At 50.9% G+C, this 14,600-nt stretch overlaps 8 protein-coding genes across 8 annotated transcripts; 4 read left to right on the top strand and 4 right to left on the bottom strand.

Annotated features, from left to right (window-relative positions):
- Positions 1–455: 455 nt before the first annotated feature.
- Positions 456–2,215, top strand: ASPVEDRAFT_151718 (uncharacterized protein). Its single transcript, XM_040808273.1, has 3 exons — positions 456–1,192; positions 1,238–1,372; positions 1,426–2,215. The coding sequence occupies exons 1-3, from the start codon at positions 503–505 to the stop codon at positions 2,104–2,106; spliced, it is 1,506 nt and encodes a 501-aa protein (XP_040668930.1). The 5' UTR covers positions 456–502; the 3' UTR covers positions 2,107–2,215.
- Positions 2,216–2,281: 66 nt separating this feature from the next.
- On the bottom strand, positions 2,282–3,475 carry ASPVEDRAFT_194598 (uncharacterized protein; the record flags this gene model as incomplete). The annotated part of the gene is made up of 1 exon (XM_040809164.1): positions 2,282–3,475. The coding sequence occupies one exon, from the start codon at positions 3,473–3,475 to the stop codon at positions 2,282–2,284; it is 1,194 nt and encodes a 397-aa protein (XP_040668931.1).
- Positions 3,476–3,764: 289 nt separating this feature from the next.
- Positions 3,765–5,141, top strand: ASPVEDRAFT_53666 (uncharacterized protein; the record flags this gene model as incomplete). The annotated part of the gene is made up of 1 exon (XM_040814817.1): positions 3,765–5,141. One exon carries the CDS (start codon positions 3,765–3,767, stop codon positions 5,139–5,141), a length of 1,377 nt encoding a protein of 458 aa, XP_040668932.1.
- A 67-nt stretch (positions 5,142–5,208) lies between these two features.
- On the bottom strand, positions 5,209–5,960 carry ASPVEDRAFT_716701 (uncharacterized protein). The gene is made up of 3 exons (XM_040816128.1): positions 5,576–5,960; positions 5,352–5,514; positions 5,209–5,305 (listed from the first exon to the last, which is right to left on the bottom strand). The coding sequence occupies exons 1-3, from the start codon at positions 5,722–5,724 to the stop codon at positions 5,276–5,278; spliced, it is 342 nt and encodes a 113-aa protein (XP_040668933.1). The 5' UTR covers positions 5,725–5,960; the 3' UTR covers positions 5,209–5,275.
- Positions 5,961–6,196: 236 nt separating this feature from the next.
- Positions 6,197–7,483, top strand: ASPVEDRAFT_53667 (uncharacterized protein; the record flags this gene model as incomplete). Its single annotated transcript, XM_040814818.1, has 1 exon — positions 6,197–7,483. The coding sequence occupies one exon, from the start codon at positions 6,197–6,199 to the stop codon at positions 7,481–7,483; it is 1,287 nt and encodes a 428-aa protein (XP_040668934.1).
- Positions 7,484–7,529: 46 nt separating this feature from the next.
- On the bottom strand, positions 7,530–9,592 carry ASPVEDRAFT_134317 (putative C6 transcription factor; the record flags this gene model as incomplete). The annotated part of the gene is made up of 2 exons (XM_040807114.1): positions 7,530–9,145; positions 9,238–9,592. The coding sequence occupies 2 exons, from the start codon at positions 9,590–9,592 to the stop codon at positions 7,530–7,532; spliced, it is 1,971 nt and encodes a 656-aa protein (XP_040668935.1).
- Positions 9,593–10,040: 448 nt separating this feature from the next.
- Positions 10,041–11,984, bottom strand: ASPVEDRAFT_62986 (isocyanide synthase family protein; the record flags this gene model as incomplete). Its single annotated transcript, XM_040815649.1, has 5 exons — positions 11,163–11,984; positions 10,685–11,112; positions 10,567–10,634; positions 10,168–10,516; positions 10,041–10,130 (listed from the first exon to the last, which is right to left on the bottom strand). The coding sequence occupies exons 1-5, from the start codon at positions 11,911–11,913 to the stop codon at positions 10,041–10,043; spliced, it is 1,686 nt and encodes a 561-aa protein (XP_040668936.1). The 5' UTR covers positions 11,914–11,984.
- A 615-nt stretch (positions 11,985–12,599) lies between these two features.
- xanG (cytochrome P450 monooxygenase xanG) lies at positions 12,600–14,309 on the top strand. The gene is made up of 3 exons (XM_040812639.1): positions 12,600–13,190; positions 13,239–14,087; positions 14,164–14,309. The coding sequence occupies exons 1-3, from the start codon at positions 12,612–12,614 to the stop codon at positions 14,239–14,241; spliced, it is 1,506 nt and encodes a 501-aa protein (XP_040668937.1). The 5' UTR covers positions 12,600–12,611; the 3' UTR covers positions 14,242–14,309.
- The last annotated feature ends 291 nt before the right edge of the window (positions 14,310–14,600 follow it).

The raw sequence follows: 14,600 nt of genomic DNA on the forward strand, positions 1-14,600 counted from the left end.
TGTATAAATTGAAACCCGGGTGGTGATGGTATAGAGATCGTAACTGTCACATACAAGGATAATATGAACGGTCCTTGTTTTGTTGCCCCTAGTAGGTAGGCTAGACATAAAATAGCCTGACCTTCTTCATAATATATCAAGTAGGGAAATCTGGGCTGTTTGGGGTCGGATTTCCGCTTACATCAATCTAAGTAACAACTACAAGTTATACTTTCAACGAGTTCAATTAAGTTGAGTTTTGAAGAGATGTTTTGCCTTTTCAATTATTTACATGTGCATTAAGGGTGGTAATAATACCAGATATTCATATTGGAACTGAATGCCTCTATCAGATACGACATCCCTGTCCTGCCTAGACAGACTAGCTGATATTAGTATAGCTTACCTGCTGTCATCTGACTGCCCAACTGGGCCTCTGCCAGAGTGCTGCGTGCCTGATTCGAGTAACAAGTACGGAGTAACGACCAGGTGGATCTCACCCAAACCTGACAGATCAGCCACGATGCGATCCAACCTGCCACTCCGAAAACAACGAAGTCGCGCCAAAGATGGGCCTGCATTCGTCTTTATCAACGCTACAGAGAGTGTCTCAGACACCCCGCAGGAGGGGTCGACGCCCAGGGCCCTGATCAGACGTCAGGCAGCACGCTCAGGGCGCAAACACCAACGGGCGCAGAATACAAGTAGAGAAGCAATTAAGATCGCTGGCCCATCCAATCTCACTTCACTGGTTCTTCCCGGCGTGGGAAAATTATATCTAGACGAAAACGGTGCCTGCCAATTGATCGACCCGATTCTTGCCCCGCAGCCTTCGCCTACGGGTTATGAGGCCCTGCAAACCAAGTATAATTTCGATATTCGATATCTTACGAACTTCTTTGATGTCTCCCTGGGGAAGCCCTCCTCCATGCTGCACGAACAGCGCACTTTCCTGGGAAATCTCCTCCAGAAACAGCCTTCGTCTTTTCTTAACCACCTCCCCAGTCGATATGGTTGCAACCAGCAACTTGACGACGCGATCAACTGTCTTGCTGCCAGGCTTGGGTCGATATTTGGGTTTCCAACCAGACCAGCAACAGTAGCAGCGCTATACGGAAAGGCACTGCATAGCTTGCAGGTTGCCGTGGCTGACAGGACCTTGATGCTAAACCCGGATGTATATTGCGCGACGCGACTCTTGACGCTATACGAGGTGAGCTTCTTCCGCTATCTTGTATCATCATTATAACAGTTGCAGCTGGTTAGCCGCCCAGAAGATAACCACTGGGTACTTCATGGGAGAGGCGGACTTGATCTTATAAAACATCGAGGCCCCAGTAATCATACCACCGAGTTCGACTGGATGCTTTTGAAAAGCCAAGGGTTGTTTCTGGTAAGTAGACACCATCCACCTTGTCCTTGTCGTCGTTAATTGACGCTGTCCAGGTCCTAGATGACATGTTCAACCTTCGAGGCTCAATCTTCGAAGCCCCAGAGTGGCAGAGCGTCTTCAAACAGGCCTCGCAAGCGGCAGCAGAACCAGACGCCCGCCTCTGGTGGGAGATGTTCGGGCTGATGTGCTTCGTCCCGGGGATGGTATCCGAACTGAAAGCCCTCTTCATAAAGCCGTTTCCACAGTCCGACCACTTTAATCAGACTTCTGACCTGCTAGAGCGAGCAAGGTGGCTTTATGATAAGATGAATGACAGCCATTTACACTACCAGAAGAACACCCCCTCGCTCTCCCTACTCAGTCTCCCCGTGGGGCCGGAGTCTCTGGATCGCATCCGACTCCGCCTATTCTACCTAACCTGCCTGATCCAAATCTGTCGCGCGATAGCCACAGCGTCCGAGGACAAGAACGAAAGAGCAGCTCGCGAGGACGAAGCACAAGCTCTAGCAGAGCAGGCATTGCTCATCCAACAGAAGACCGCAGACCTGGATCTGGCGATGTCCTTCCATCTACAACAAGGCAGGGTTCTTTTCGCATCCACGGTACGGACAAAGACAGCGTGGGCTTCTGGGGAGCCTGAACTGGCTGCCGAGCTACCGGGATATCTAGCACAGCGTTGGCTAGAGTGGCAGATCCTTGTGGATGGGTTTATCATTGAGTCTTTGGATGCTTGACCCTGTATAATTTGATGTTGTGCTTTTCCTATGGCCCATGTTTGATGAGATATCCAATTAGCATGTTGAATACCCTTTATGCATATATATGATTTGAAAGTATAATGGCATTGGTTGAATCTCATATTTCGAGTGCTCAATAAAACTTCTCTGGAGTGTGATAGAGCTCTGGCAGCTAAGCGGACGCCTGCACGACCTGTGCCCACTCCCCATATCCATACGCCCCCGGCACACTATCACCATCAAACAGACTCGCCAGCACCACGCGGTCCCCCTGCTCACCCTGCCACGGCTCCCGTCCATGCTGCGCAATGACATTGTCAAATACCAACACATCCCCTTCCTCCCATCGATGCAGCACTCTTATCTCATCCGTAATGCGCGCCAGCGTCGCCAGATACTCCTCCGGAATGGGCGTCCCATCACCAAACAACTGCTGGGCAACATTCTTCCTCCCAGCAGCACTCCCCTTCCTCGCCTCAACCGTATTCTTATAATACGCCGCCAATCCTGTAAACAGCGTCGGCAGATTCGTTCCCGGCTGCGCACGCACAACAGGAAGTCGATGCGTAAGAACAATCCCATCCTCCCTCCCGTCCTCATCTTTCGTCCATTCCCACGTCGTCCACTCCCCCCTTCCATACCGCTGAATCTGCTCCTCAACCTTCCTCTTCCTGGTAGTCTCATCATCCCCATCAAGAATCTCCTTCCCAAACGCCTCTTTCAGCGTCGACCCACCCACATACTGCCGTCCAAATTTATACGTAACCTGACTCTTTATCCCCTTCTGCACAAGCAAATCCACAAACTCGGGAATCTCCGCCCTGGCACGATGAAACAGCTCCAAACTCGACGAAACAGGCGTCTCCCCTCCCTTCCCTACACCGGGAGATTTCTTGCTATAGAAGAAGATATACTCCGGCGCGTGCGGGACCTGCGGGGATTCATTATGGTTGTAGATGCGCACTTCTTTAGGCGCTTCATTTGCCGGTGCGACGTTTGGTGCAAGGAGAGGACGCTCGACGACTATGCCGATGATCTCGTGTGGGCTCCAACCGAATGCGTGCGCGAAGGCGCTGAAATCCGTTGCGGAGTGGATGGGCAGGCCGCGGAAGAGGAGGGCGCCGTGTTTGGAGAGCAGGGTGGTCAGTTCCTTTCTTTCCTGTAGGGATTTTATGCTTGATATTGCAGATTCGAGGGTTGGGTTTTGTTCTGATGGTTTCAGCGCGAGAGGGATTGTGGTGTTTGGGGGGTGGGGAGGGCCAAGGGGGCGTTGGTTGCTGGGTGGGAGGGGGAAAGGTTCGAAGGTGAGGCTCGGATCTTCGATATTGATAGAGGAGATATTGACGGTTTCAACGGTGGTTGCCATTTTGCATGCTCTGTGTGATTTCTTGTCTTGAGGGCAAGTGGGTTGTTGATAAAGCCCCTCTTGATAGTGATATTGCTCATCTTCCCCTCATATCACGAATTGCAACCATAACCTCGGAACGGCGTGAAGAAAGTATATTGGTGTCACTCTATAATCCTGCGACTGACGTTATCAAAATATTCTTGCTCATTGGGTTCCCTCGTATTTGATTTCCTCGCAGCAGCCCTAATACAAAATCACATCATTCCCCCCAGAACAGTTCAAATTCATTTACACTCTATGCAGCAAAATGTCCACAGCTGATACCAAATCCCCAGGCCCAACGGCCAAACAGCCCCATTCAGACTCATCAGGGCAATCAAGTACAAAAACACCCTTCCACCGCACAACACTGTTCCAAATCCTCACAGTCGGGCTATGCGCCTTCTGCGCCCCCGGAATCTGGTCTGCCATGAATGGCCTCGGCGTAGGCGGCTCCCAATCCCCCAACCTCGTCAACGCCGCAAACGCCCTACTCTACGCCTTCATGACAGTCACCTGCTTCCTCGGCCCATTCCTAACAAACATCATCGGATTCAGGTATACCCTCGCCCTGGGATCAACAGGATACCCTCTCTACGCCGCGGGGCTATACCTAAACAACCGCACCGGCGCAACATGGCTCGTCTACCTAGGCTCAATAACGTGTGGGATCACAGCAGGATTCTTCTGGAGCGTCGAAGGCGCCATTGCAACGGGATATCCCGAGGACCGCAAACGGGGGCGGTACATCGCGACGTGGTTCACGTTTCGGAATTTCGGGAATATCATCGGCGGCGCGATTTCGTTGGGGGTTAATGTAAATACAAATAAGCAGGGCCAGGTCGGGTATCAGACCTATCTGGCGTTTATTGCGATTCAGTGTCTGGGGTTGCTTTTTGGGCTTATGCTTCAGAATCCGGAGGGCGTTGTTAGGGATGATGGAACCAAGGTTGCCAGCCCGGCTACTAACCAGGCGAAGATATCGTGGAGAACGGAGGTCAAGGCCATGTGGGCGAGGGGGAAGAGTCGGCCGATCCTCCTGTTAACGCCACTGTTCTGGTACTTTGGCTGGATTCAGGCGTACCCTGGGACGTATCTAGCGACGTACTTCACCGTGCGAGCACGCGCACTGGGCAGTTTCCTGTCTGCGATTGTGGGCACGATTGGAACCTGGCTTGCGGGCTCGCTTGTTGATATCCCCTGGACGAGAAATCGGAAGACGCGCGCGCTGAGTACCTGGATATTCATTGCTTTGCTCAACAGCGCAACCTGGGTCTGGGCCGTCGTTATCCAGAACGAGTACCGACATACACAGCCCGTGCTGGACTGGGCCGACCAGCGCACTTTCGGGAGGGGGTTCGGTATCTACCTCTTCGAGCGGATCAGTCTGACCATGGTCGAGAACTATATCTACTGGTGCATTGGAAACCTGGCGGACTCGCCGGGCGAGCAGATCCGGTATAGTTCACTGCTGAGGGGGATTGAGACAGCGGGCGTGGCAGTGGGTTTTGGCGTGCAGGCTGTTCCAACGGCGTTGATTGCGACGGCGAGTATCAACTTTGGGCTATGGGCTTTGGCTCTGCCGTTTAGCTTCTGGGCGACACTGTTGGTTGTAAGGAGGTTTGAGGAGTTGGCTGCTGCATGAATGGGTGCTGAAGTAGCTCTTTTGCTGTGCTGCGCTCTTCGGGCAGCCATTTTAACATAGATTTGATAGTAGAAACAGGGCTTTCTCTTCACCTGCGAGGCATTTCTCTAGAGTGTCAAGAGAGATGGACGGTATCAGCGCTTCATCTTGAGCAATCCAGGTACCTGCTCTATTAGTACATTCCATGTAAATAACCAAGAGGCAACGAACCACTGCCATCAAAGCACTGCTCAGTTGTCTCACTCCGGCGGACGAATTCGCTCGGCGGTGACCCAATAAATGCCACCATAAGAGCCAGGTGTTTGAACGGATCATGCCCTCCAGCATCGAATATGTCGCCAAACAAGTGCTCCCCTTCAAACAAATCCCATATCTAGTTCACCATTAACAGCTTGGTACATATAGCAGAGGGAGGGTCGTAAATTAGTACTCACAAGACATGCAAGATTCCATATATCAATCTTACTATCCCACGGCATCTCAAATATAACCTCCGGCGCTCTGTATATATGCGGCTGAACAAACGGCCCCGTTTCTTGGATCTTCCAAATCCGGGCTTTGTATGTACTTGAGATCCCGACATAGCCAACTCGTCGAATAAGCTCCGTATCCCAGTTTCCCAGTAATTATGTATCGATCATGATACACCGCTCCGATCTTCACAGGGTAGTAATGCGTCGGATTATAATGTAGCAGCGTCTCCTCGATTCGAGTGTCCGGGGATAAAACGCGCGGGCTGCTAGAGATCGTACGCGTGCTCGGATAGCGTTGCCGAAGAATGCCTCTTACAGGATTCAATAAACGCGTCATAATCATGAGTAGCAGGGATAGCAACTATGTAATAATAGGAGTTCAATGTACGACGCGATGTGGAAACACATGTCACACGGCTCGGACATGCTCGGGCATATCGGCCTCTTCGGGCGTTAGGGCTGGTCGGCCGAACAGGCATACACCGTAAATCCTCTATAAAGAGCACCAAAGATGCAGTCTAGCTCGCCGTTTTACCCAGATATCATACCAAAGTCTTTAGTCAACTTATACAGATTAGGAATATGCCTCTCAAAATCCTCATATGCGGCGCCGGCATCGCAGGCAACGCCCTTGCGTTCTGGCTCTCCAGACTAGGCCACTCCATCACCGTCATCGAGCGAACCCCTTCCCTCCGAACTTCAGGATTACAGATCGACCTACGTTCACCGGGAATTGAAGTCCTCCGTCGGATGGGCCTGGAGGAAGCCTTCCGAAAGAAAACCGTTGCCGAGCAAGGCCTGCGTCTAGTCGATAAGAAGGGGAAGGATTGGGGGTTTTTTCCTGCAAATAGATCCGGGGAGGGACTTCAGAGTTTCACGACTGACTACGAGATCATGAGGGGTGATATGTGTCAACTGTTGTTCGATGCTTGTAAGGACAAGGTCGATTTTAGGTTTGGGTGCTCTGTTGTTGGTATAACCCAGAGTGAGAGCGAGGTGGAAGTTCTGTTTTCAGACAGCAATGTTGAAAAGTTCGACCTTGCCGTTGGAGCAGACGGCCTATGGTCACGAACAAGAAGACTTATGCTCGGCGTTGACGTTGCCAACGATGATGCGAATCCAGGCTACCACCCGATAAACGTCTATGCAGGATACTGCACAATTCCGCAGGCTGTCGGCGCAGGCGAAGGATACAATGCCACTGCTTTCCTTACCACCGGCGGGCGGGGAATCATGACCCGGCGCCACGATCCACAGTGGTACCAGGCGTACGTCCTCTGCAACCCTGCGTCGTCTGTGCGATTACAAACTGCTGAGAGGGGCGACGTCGAGGCAGAGAAATATGGAATGGCCGACGTATTCCGCGGGGCAGGTTGGGACTGTGATCGGATTCTCCAGGGTGTTGTTGACTCTGATGACTTCTACTGCGAGCGCATGGGCGTCATCAAATTGGATCAGTGGTATCGCGGGCGTGTTGCGCTGGCTGGTGATGCAGCGCATTCACCCTCTGCGATGACTGGGATGGGTACATCAAGCGCCATGGCCGGGGTGTATATCCTTGCTGGGGAGATCGGCCGGCACTGTGGAGCAGCTTCAGGTAGTTCTAAACAGAACATCACCGCTGCCTTCGAGGAGTATGATCGGAAGTTCAGACCTTTTATGGACGAGGTTCAGAAAGGGCTGACGGACAGGGAGAACTATATGGACAGATTTCCCTCCTCGTCGTTCGGAATTGGCTGTCTATATTATATGTTCTGGATTGCCTCGTTACTGAGACTGGATGTTTTCGCTCAATGGCTGCTGCGAGAGCGTGTCTCGGGCTGGGAGCTGCCCAAGTACCCAGAGATGGATGTGAAGAAGAGTAATTGAATGTCTCCTAGTATTGTAAAATAGAATTGTAGCGCCATCCTCTATCTTAGAATGATGTTTCCACAGGCCACTGCATAGAAAATTGCTCACTTGTGAAATCGAAATTGAAAAGCCTATCCAGATCTTCGTCAGGGTTAGTATCAAGATGTGGAGGCGAGATCACCCCATTAGTCCAGGCCTCAAGGTCCGGATGTCTTGTATCTGTGGCACACGCAGACTCAGTCGCCTGTAGTATATCCCGACAGATACTCAAACTGTCCCGCGTCGCGTTCTCAACAGCTTCCTTCAGCGGTAAACCCTCAAGTCGCGCCTCAGCCTGAGCCAGCATCATGCAAAGACATACATAGGTCTTGACATTTGTGTCACCATGCGACATCCGGTCTTTGGAGTACCGTACCACGCGGCGGGCGTCATTTAACAGCGATTCCTGGCGTGCGTGACGCCGTCTTTTCGCGAATATTGACGTGTCCTCGCTTAGGTCTGGGCTCAGTTCCAGGAATATAAGCAATGCACCTCGCGTAATGAGATCGCGGAACATTCCACCGCCGATGCAGAGTATTCGGCTATATAGGTTGTCGTCCAAAAGTGCCACTACGTCCAAGGCAGCTTCCAAACAAACGTTTCTGGAGTGGCTGTACAGCGGGTTTGTCTTGGCCTTGACCGCGGGGCGATAGTGAAGACATAACGAGAACCGACGAAGAATATGGCTGCAGAAGCTCGATCCAAAAGTATTTGTTGACGGGCTCTCGCTTATTGCCTTTGCAGCTTCGGAACTCGCCGCGGCCAGTTCATTTCCTAGCTCTAGGACCTTATCATATGACGGTTCTTCTTGCATGCTGTTGATGATTCTTGTGATACGAAGGCGCAAGGGAATAGACTTTGCAAGTAGGGGCTGAAAAGAACATTTAGTCAGGGCCGAAGCATCTTGGCCATCTACTTCTGTAGTTTGATCCCTGGTCGAGGGCGGCCGCGTGTTATAATCATCATCCGTGATCATGGGCGACATGCCAGAGTCAATCGCCGAGTGGGCATTCATCTCAAGGATAGTATACCAGAGTCTTCTCCGCAGCTCCTTCTCCTCGATATCCATCTGGCCGAGAAGGTCTGGGTCTTGATGCAGTCCCATCTGCATAGCAATTCTCACCAACGTTCCCACCGATATCCAAACCAAATCCGCTCCAACGTGATTAACCTCTCTCGAAAGCAGTACCAGACAATAAACCTGAATTGCCTTTAGAGTCAATCGATCCTTTTCCATCGGCGCTGATAGCCAATTCTGGGCAATATGAATCCATATCCGGGCATTTGCTACCATTTCGGCGCGGACGCTCGCATCGCTATGCAAGGGACCAGCAACGGTCATGACCAGTAAGATCTGTAAAAGCAACGGACTTTCTGCGTTTTCTGGTCGTTCCAAACCCGCGTCATAATCTCGCAAAAACGACGAATACCACAGAATCCCATAGCAGGATTCAAACGTAGCAAAGTACAACCTGACCAGTTCATCCATGATAGCGCGGTCCGGGAAGAACCGATGGATATCTGCCGGGAGACATTTCCGGCTGGGACGCTGCTGCTTGATACTCTGCGCCAGGCGTTTGCATTCAAAGACGGTGTTTGTTAAGTCGTCTCTCGAGTTACTGTTTGGTCTGGGGAAGAAGGCTTTATAGCACTCGCCGAAGGGGTCGAGGGGACGTAGCCCTTCCATCTGAACGGTCAGCAACCAGACAACTGGGATTATCATGGATGTATACTTACCAGTAAGAACGAATTCATCCAATGTCCGTGTCCATACACTCTAGTCTTGGATATGGTGCCTTGAATGCGGCGGGGCGTAGGAGTACTAGTAGGATGTGCTTCCTCCGGCGTATCCCGGGGTCTGGGAACCTGTTGCTCGACGCTAGAGGCGATCGATTCCGCGCGATGAGCATTCTGCGTGCGAGTATGCTCCTCGTATGCGCATGATGTAGTCAGGCCCAGAGCTCTGCATTGGCCGCAGTGTGGTTTGACTCGGTCGCATCGGACCTTGCGGCGGCGGCACTCGGTGCATGAATGGGAGGGCCGATGGCGTTTACGGACCGATGATGGTCTTTCTGGTGTTACAGGCATCGACAAAGCAGTTGTGGTGGACGTGTTGGGAGGATGCAGCTGGCAGGTCGGCTGTATCGGGAAGAAAATGCGACGACCGATACGCCCGAGACTATTCCCGATACGGACAGTGTTAATCGGGTATAGCGTGCAAGACCTGTTATAGACACAGCGTCTCACATAGTCTCACTCTGGGACGAGGTTCCATCTTTATCATGGTAGTATCATTTATGACTTGTATGTTCAGCTCTTTAAGGTGTATTGGGTTTTCTTAGTCCAAGGACTGCTCGTTCTGAAGCTTATTACCTATCTCCATAATAAACAACATATATTGGCAATCTACAGTGTATACAGTATTCTAGCTCTAAATTAAGAAAACAAAACCAGGACTCCAAACCCAATGCATCATCGAGACATTACTTTAAACAAAATTCCACCCAAAACAGCACAACCAGGCCAAGAAACGGAGTCAAGACCACCTCACCACAGTCCGAAACGCCGCCCACATGCCCATAAGCCGACTCCACACGAACAAGCCGAAAACACTGAGGGGACTCTTCTTGACATACGTCAGTAGAAAGTGCCTCCTTTGTAACAAGGGGCTCTGGTCTGGGCTCTCTAAGTGCCACCTCCTGTCCCGTTTGCTCCTCAGACTTGTCTTGGATACGTTTCACCGCGAAATACCCCCCATTGGTATCTTCACACCAAGATCCGGAGAAGATACCTTTCCTGATTGCATCGCGTATAATTCCAGATCTTGTGAGAAGCATAGTTTCACTTTCGTCAACCTTGGCAAGACAATTGTGCCACGCGGTAGGAATTTGGAATTCATAGGTGGATTTCGATGATTCGGTGGTTGAGAGGAGAGACTGGGCATCTAGGACTGGGCGAACTGTTCCTTTGGGAAAAAGACGGATGCCAAACTTGGGACCGCAGTTGGAGTGTCTTGACGGTGTTAGCTGGATTAGGTATCGGGAAAGTGAAGGCAGACTTACGCATGGATCGAGAGACGGATGTGATGGGGGAACAGGAGCTCAACCAGGTTCGAGTAGGCGTGATTCCTCTATTGAAATTAGAATCATGATATGCCTGTAGATAGGATGAGATACATACTGCAATCATCTCAGCAGCAACACTGCTTGCAACCCTCTTCTTCTGCTTCCCACCCATATTCCTAGCAGACAAATAGCTGGCCAGGTCCTCGAGCATAAACCGCGATTGTCCTTGATAGAGAGCGAGGGTATCATGGTGTTTATCCGTAATCAACTGTCTCAGATGGTCCCGGTCAATCCCTCCAACTTTCTCTAGCAGGAGCCGACACTTCTGGGCACTGTCGGTGCGGATGGTCTCAATAGGCTGGGGGATCTCGACATCAGTGAGCATGTCTGTTGAAAAGGCGGCGGTTGTTTCAAGAGATGAGAAGAAGAGGTCTTCAAGCCCCGTGAATTTGATGTATCCGTTCCCAGTGGACTCTTGCCGGCGACGATATTCGATCTCGAGGGTCTGTCCGTACTCGTCAACTAGGGAATCATCTACACCAACTGCCTCATGTTAGTAAATAAGCTGCAATAAAAGTTATATAGAGACTCACTGCAATCGGAAAATACATGGCCATCGCTGATAATCCACAGCGTTGCTCCAGGGGTATATATCTTCGAGACTTGCTCCACGAAACTGTGTAGGTGGTTGAGGGCAAGATACTCTGCAGCATCTGGAGACACACCGGCAACTTTCTCCGGGTTTGAGGACTTGCATGGGAACGCAGGGAGACAAAGCTCGATGTGCCGACTGTCTTTGGTGAACGAATAGACCTTGTTGATGAAGTATTGGCGACCTTCTGTGGACCATTTATCGTCCTGACTGGTGTTTTTGATGGATTCGAAGAGATCGGCTACCTGATCAGCAATCTTTAATGCTTCTATATTTATCGAGTCGAATGAGACGCCAGTTGTGAGCATACGGGCATTCAAGAGGAGAAATGTTTTTGCCCAGTTGAAGAAGACAGGCTGGAGGAAGGATGAGGGTTCGGATGTGATGAGTCCACGGACATCATCACTATCAGGTTCCAGTAGCTCGTGGATTTGGAAGGTCTGTGTCTGCTCAGACTGGTCCCTTTGGATGTTGAATGGAAGCGTAGTCTGTGTGGAGTTGACGGCCTTGCCAGAGGACAACTCAGTCCGTTCAGTCGTTTCTCCTTTCAAGGCAACGTTGGATATGTCAGACCAAAATGAACGGATCTGTTTAGCATATCTACCCTCAGCAACCAGCAGTCGACCGCTTTGGTCGCGCTGGTAGACTCCAGCGACGTGGTGATAGACAGATGATCCGTAGTTAATGGACATGTTGTAAATAGACAAAAGATGCAGTGCTGTAAATGCAAAAGAAAGCTGAGACAGTAGATGTTTGAACGCTGATAGAGATGGAGATGATCGATATGGTTGAAACAGGCCTGCTTCGTCCAGGTTCGGCTTAATATATTGATATCTACCCAGGCTGGGACCAGTTCTATACACTGAAGGATTCACGCTGTCTCTGGTACCCAACTGCTCAGCCCCCCTGTTACATTTTACTTGTCTATCTGCTGTGTCTTCTATTTACATTCACTGGTGTTCTAGAAATAGCCATAGCCTTGCCATCAACTTCCGGCCCAACCTCTCAACGTAGACGGCAGCTGACAGCTTGGAATCTAGAAACAGAAGCTATAATGACTACACGGTGCACGGTTATGATCCACCGCATGGCTGGGATGCGACAACAAGATGTGACGTGGGCTGGGGCGGAGCATGGCGCGCCTGTCTGAGTCGCGATTCAGATATGGCCCCAACAGCCAAGAGATCTCGCAAGGGCTGATGGTCTCGGCCTGAATCTGATGAGCCCTGTTTGATACTATATTTGGATTGGTTGTCATTGGCTTATTCACTTTTACTGCCCATGTACGGTGGTTTGAGAACTGTTTTGCTGCCAGCCGGTATAGATATCGCCTTTCCCGTCTTTGTCTGCTGGCGTTCCTTCTGCTATACTGAACCTGAAACATAGCACCATGTTGCTCACGGTCTTTATTTTGCTTCTTGGCCTGGTCGTTATTGTTACCGCTGGGCTAGTCTATCTGTTTACTCCACCAAGAGACTTCCCCAAAGACATCCCCACAATACCATTCTACTACACCCTGCTCCCACTAATCCAAAACAACGACCAAGTTGACCTCTACCGGAAATACCTCGAACGCCCACTCACCGAATACGGCGCAGTGAAGCTCTTCTTCGGTGGGCGCTGGAACATCCTCGTCCGCAAACCAGAGTACATCGCCGAAGTCTTCAAGCACGAAGACATCTACGCGAAGAGCGGGAACCAGAAGAAGATTCCTCATGGCGTGCTCGCGGAGTATACTGGTGATAATATCATCAGCGCCCATGGGGAGAATTGGAGGCTTTATACTTCTATTATAAAGCCAGGCCTGCAGCAGGACTATGACCCGGTGCAGATATGGAGCAACTCTCGCCTGCTTGTTGACCTTCTCCTGGAACAACAGGTGTCTGGGGGGTCTGTAAATGTTAACCCGCTTCTTCAGCGATATACTCTGGCGAATCTGTCAGAGGTGCTACTCGGGTCTAGTTTTGAGGTATGCGTTATACAAGGGAAGGGAAGAAAAGTACTAACCATTGTATAGACACTGCAAAGGCCAAACGCACCCCTCCACGCATTCCAGCTCCGAATCAAGCCCAAGATATTCGATCCCATCTTCTTGAACTTCCCACTTCTCGATCACCTAAACCTCCCAACCCGTCAAGAGGCACGCAAGCTGGTAGTTCAATTCACCGATGAACTCTGCAACACCGTCAAAAGGGGCCACGCAGCCTGCCACAACCACGAAAAGAGCGTCCCCAAAAACCTGGGCTGCCGACTTCTAGGCGCATTCGAAACAGGCATGCTAACAGAGCGACAACTGCGACACAACATGATCAGCACATTCCTCGCAGGCCACGAAAACCCACAACTTCTACTCATCTCAGCCTTATTCCTCCTCGCAGAACATCCTAATATCCAAGAAAGTCTGCGCGCTGAGATCACCTCCCTGGACAGCAGCGAACCAACACCGCAAACCCTGGCATCCCTCCCCCTCCTCAACGCCGTAATCTACGAAGTCCTCCGCCTCTACCCACCAATCTCGCAACTGATAAACCGACAAACAAAAAGCCCAGTCCTACTGGGTGGGAAAATCCCCATCCCATCTGGGACATATCTCGGATACAACGCCTACTCCACAAATCGGGACATCACGTTCTGGGGAGCCAGCGCGGACGAATTCAAACCTGAGCGGTGGGGCACAAATATGGATGAGATCAATGCGCTGTTCCGACGCGCGAATGCTAAGGGTGCATTCATCAGTTTCCATGGTGGGCGAAGGGCTTGTCTAGGGCAGAAGTTTGCGATGCTTGAGGCAAGGGTTGCGTTAGTTGCACTGTTGGGGAAGGTAAGGTGGGAATTGGATCCTGGGTGGCCGAGGATGATGACGCCGGTATGTTCTCCTTCCTTTGGTATTTGGATTGTACTAGAGTGGACTGGAGTGGCTTACTGACTGACTGTGGGTACAGGCTGGGCCTCTCTATGCCCGAAACCTGCGGCTTAGATTCTATGATATCAAGACAGGGCGAAGTGACAAATTAGCGTAGTGTTGGCTTTTTGATCGGTTTAATTGGAGTTATCATGCTAGACGTATCAAATGAATTATTTACTGTTGGCTCTTAAACTCTGTTTCTATAATTTTAGAACCAATGCGGCTTACAACGCCTCAAAGCTCAGACCAAGCACCAGCACCAATGGCAGCAATTCAGACACTGCGCCGGAGAGACACGTGTGCTGCAGCTATCACGCCACGAGGCTACTCTAACGCTACTGCGACGAGAAACATGAAAACAAGACATCCAACCCGCATAAGGGCTTAGACCGGACTCGCAGACCCGAAGAAGGGCCTAGGGCTTACAGGATCCAGATGCACCACTCGCATTCAGCCTAAAGCAGACTCCGCCCA

The sequence above is a fragment of the Aspergillus versicolor genome (assembly GCF_001890125.1).
Source record: "Aspergillus versicolor CBS 583.65 unplaced genomic scaffold ASPVEscaffold_6, whole genome shotgun sequence".
Classification (NCBI taxonomy): Eukaryota; Fungi; Ascomycota; class Eurotiomycetes; order Eurotiales; family Aspergillaceae; genus Aspergillus; species Aspergillus versicolor.

Coding starts and splice junctions, on each gene's coding strand:
- ASPVEDRAFT_151718 (XM_040808273.1), top strand. CDS start 503: ATGCGATCCAACCTGCCACTCCGAAAACAACGAAGTCGCGCCAAAGAT. Junction 1,193..1,237: donor GACTCTTGACGCTATACGAG/GTGAGCTTCTTC, acceptor TAACAGTTGCAG/CTGGTTAGCCGCCCAGAAGA. Junction 1,373..1,425: donor AAAGCCAAGGGTTGTTTCTG/GTAAGTAGACAC, acceptor GACGCTGTCCAG/GTCCTAGATGACATGTTCAA.
- ASPVEDRAFT_716701 (XM_040816128.1), bottom strand. CDS start 5,724: ATGTCGGGATCTCAAGTACATACAAAGCCCGGATTTGGAAGATCCAAG. Junction 5,515..5,575: donor TATGGAATCTTGCATGTCTT/GTGAGTACTAAT, acceptor ATGGTGAACTAG/ATATGGGATTTGTTTGAAGG. Junction 5,306..5,351: donor GCAGTGCTTTGATGGCAGTG/GTTCGTTGCCTC, acceptor CTAATAGAGCAG/GTACCTGGATTGCTCAAGAT.
- xanG (XM_040812639.1), top strand. CDS start 12,612: ATGTTGCTCACGGTCTTTATTTTGCTTCTTGGCCTGGTCGTTATTGTT. Junction 13,191..13,238: donor TACTCGGGTCTAGTTTTGAG/GTATGCGTTATA, acceptor ACCATTGTATAG/ACACTGCAAAGGCCAAACGC. Junction 14,088..14,163: donor GGCCGAGGATGATGACGCCG/GTATGTTCTCCT, acceptor CTGTGGGTACAG/GCTGGGCCTCTCTATGCCCG.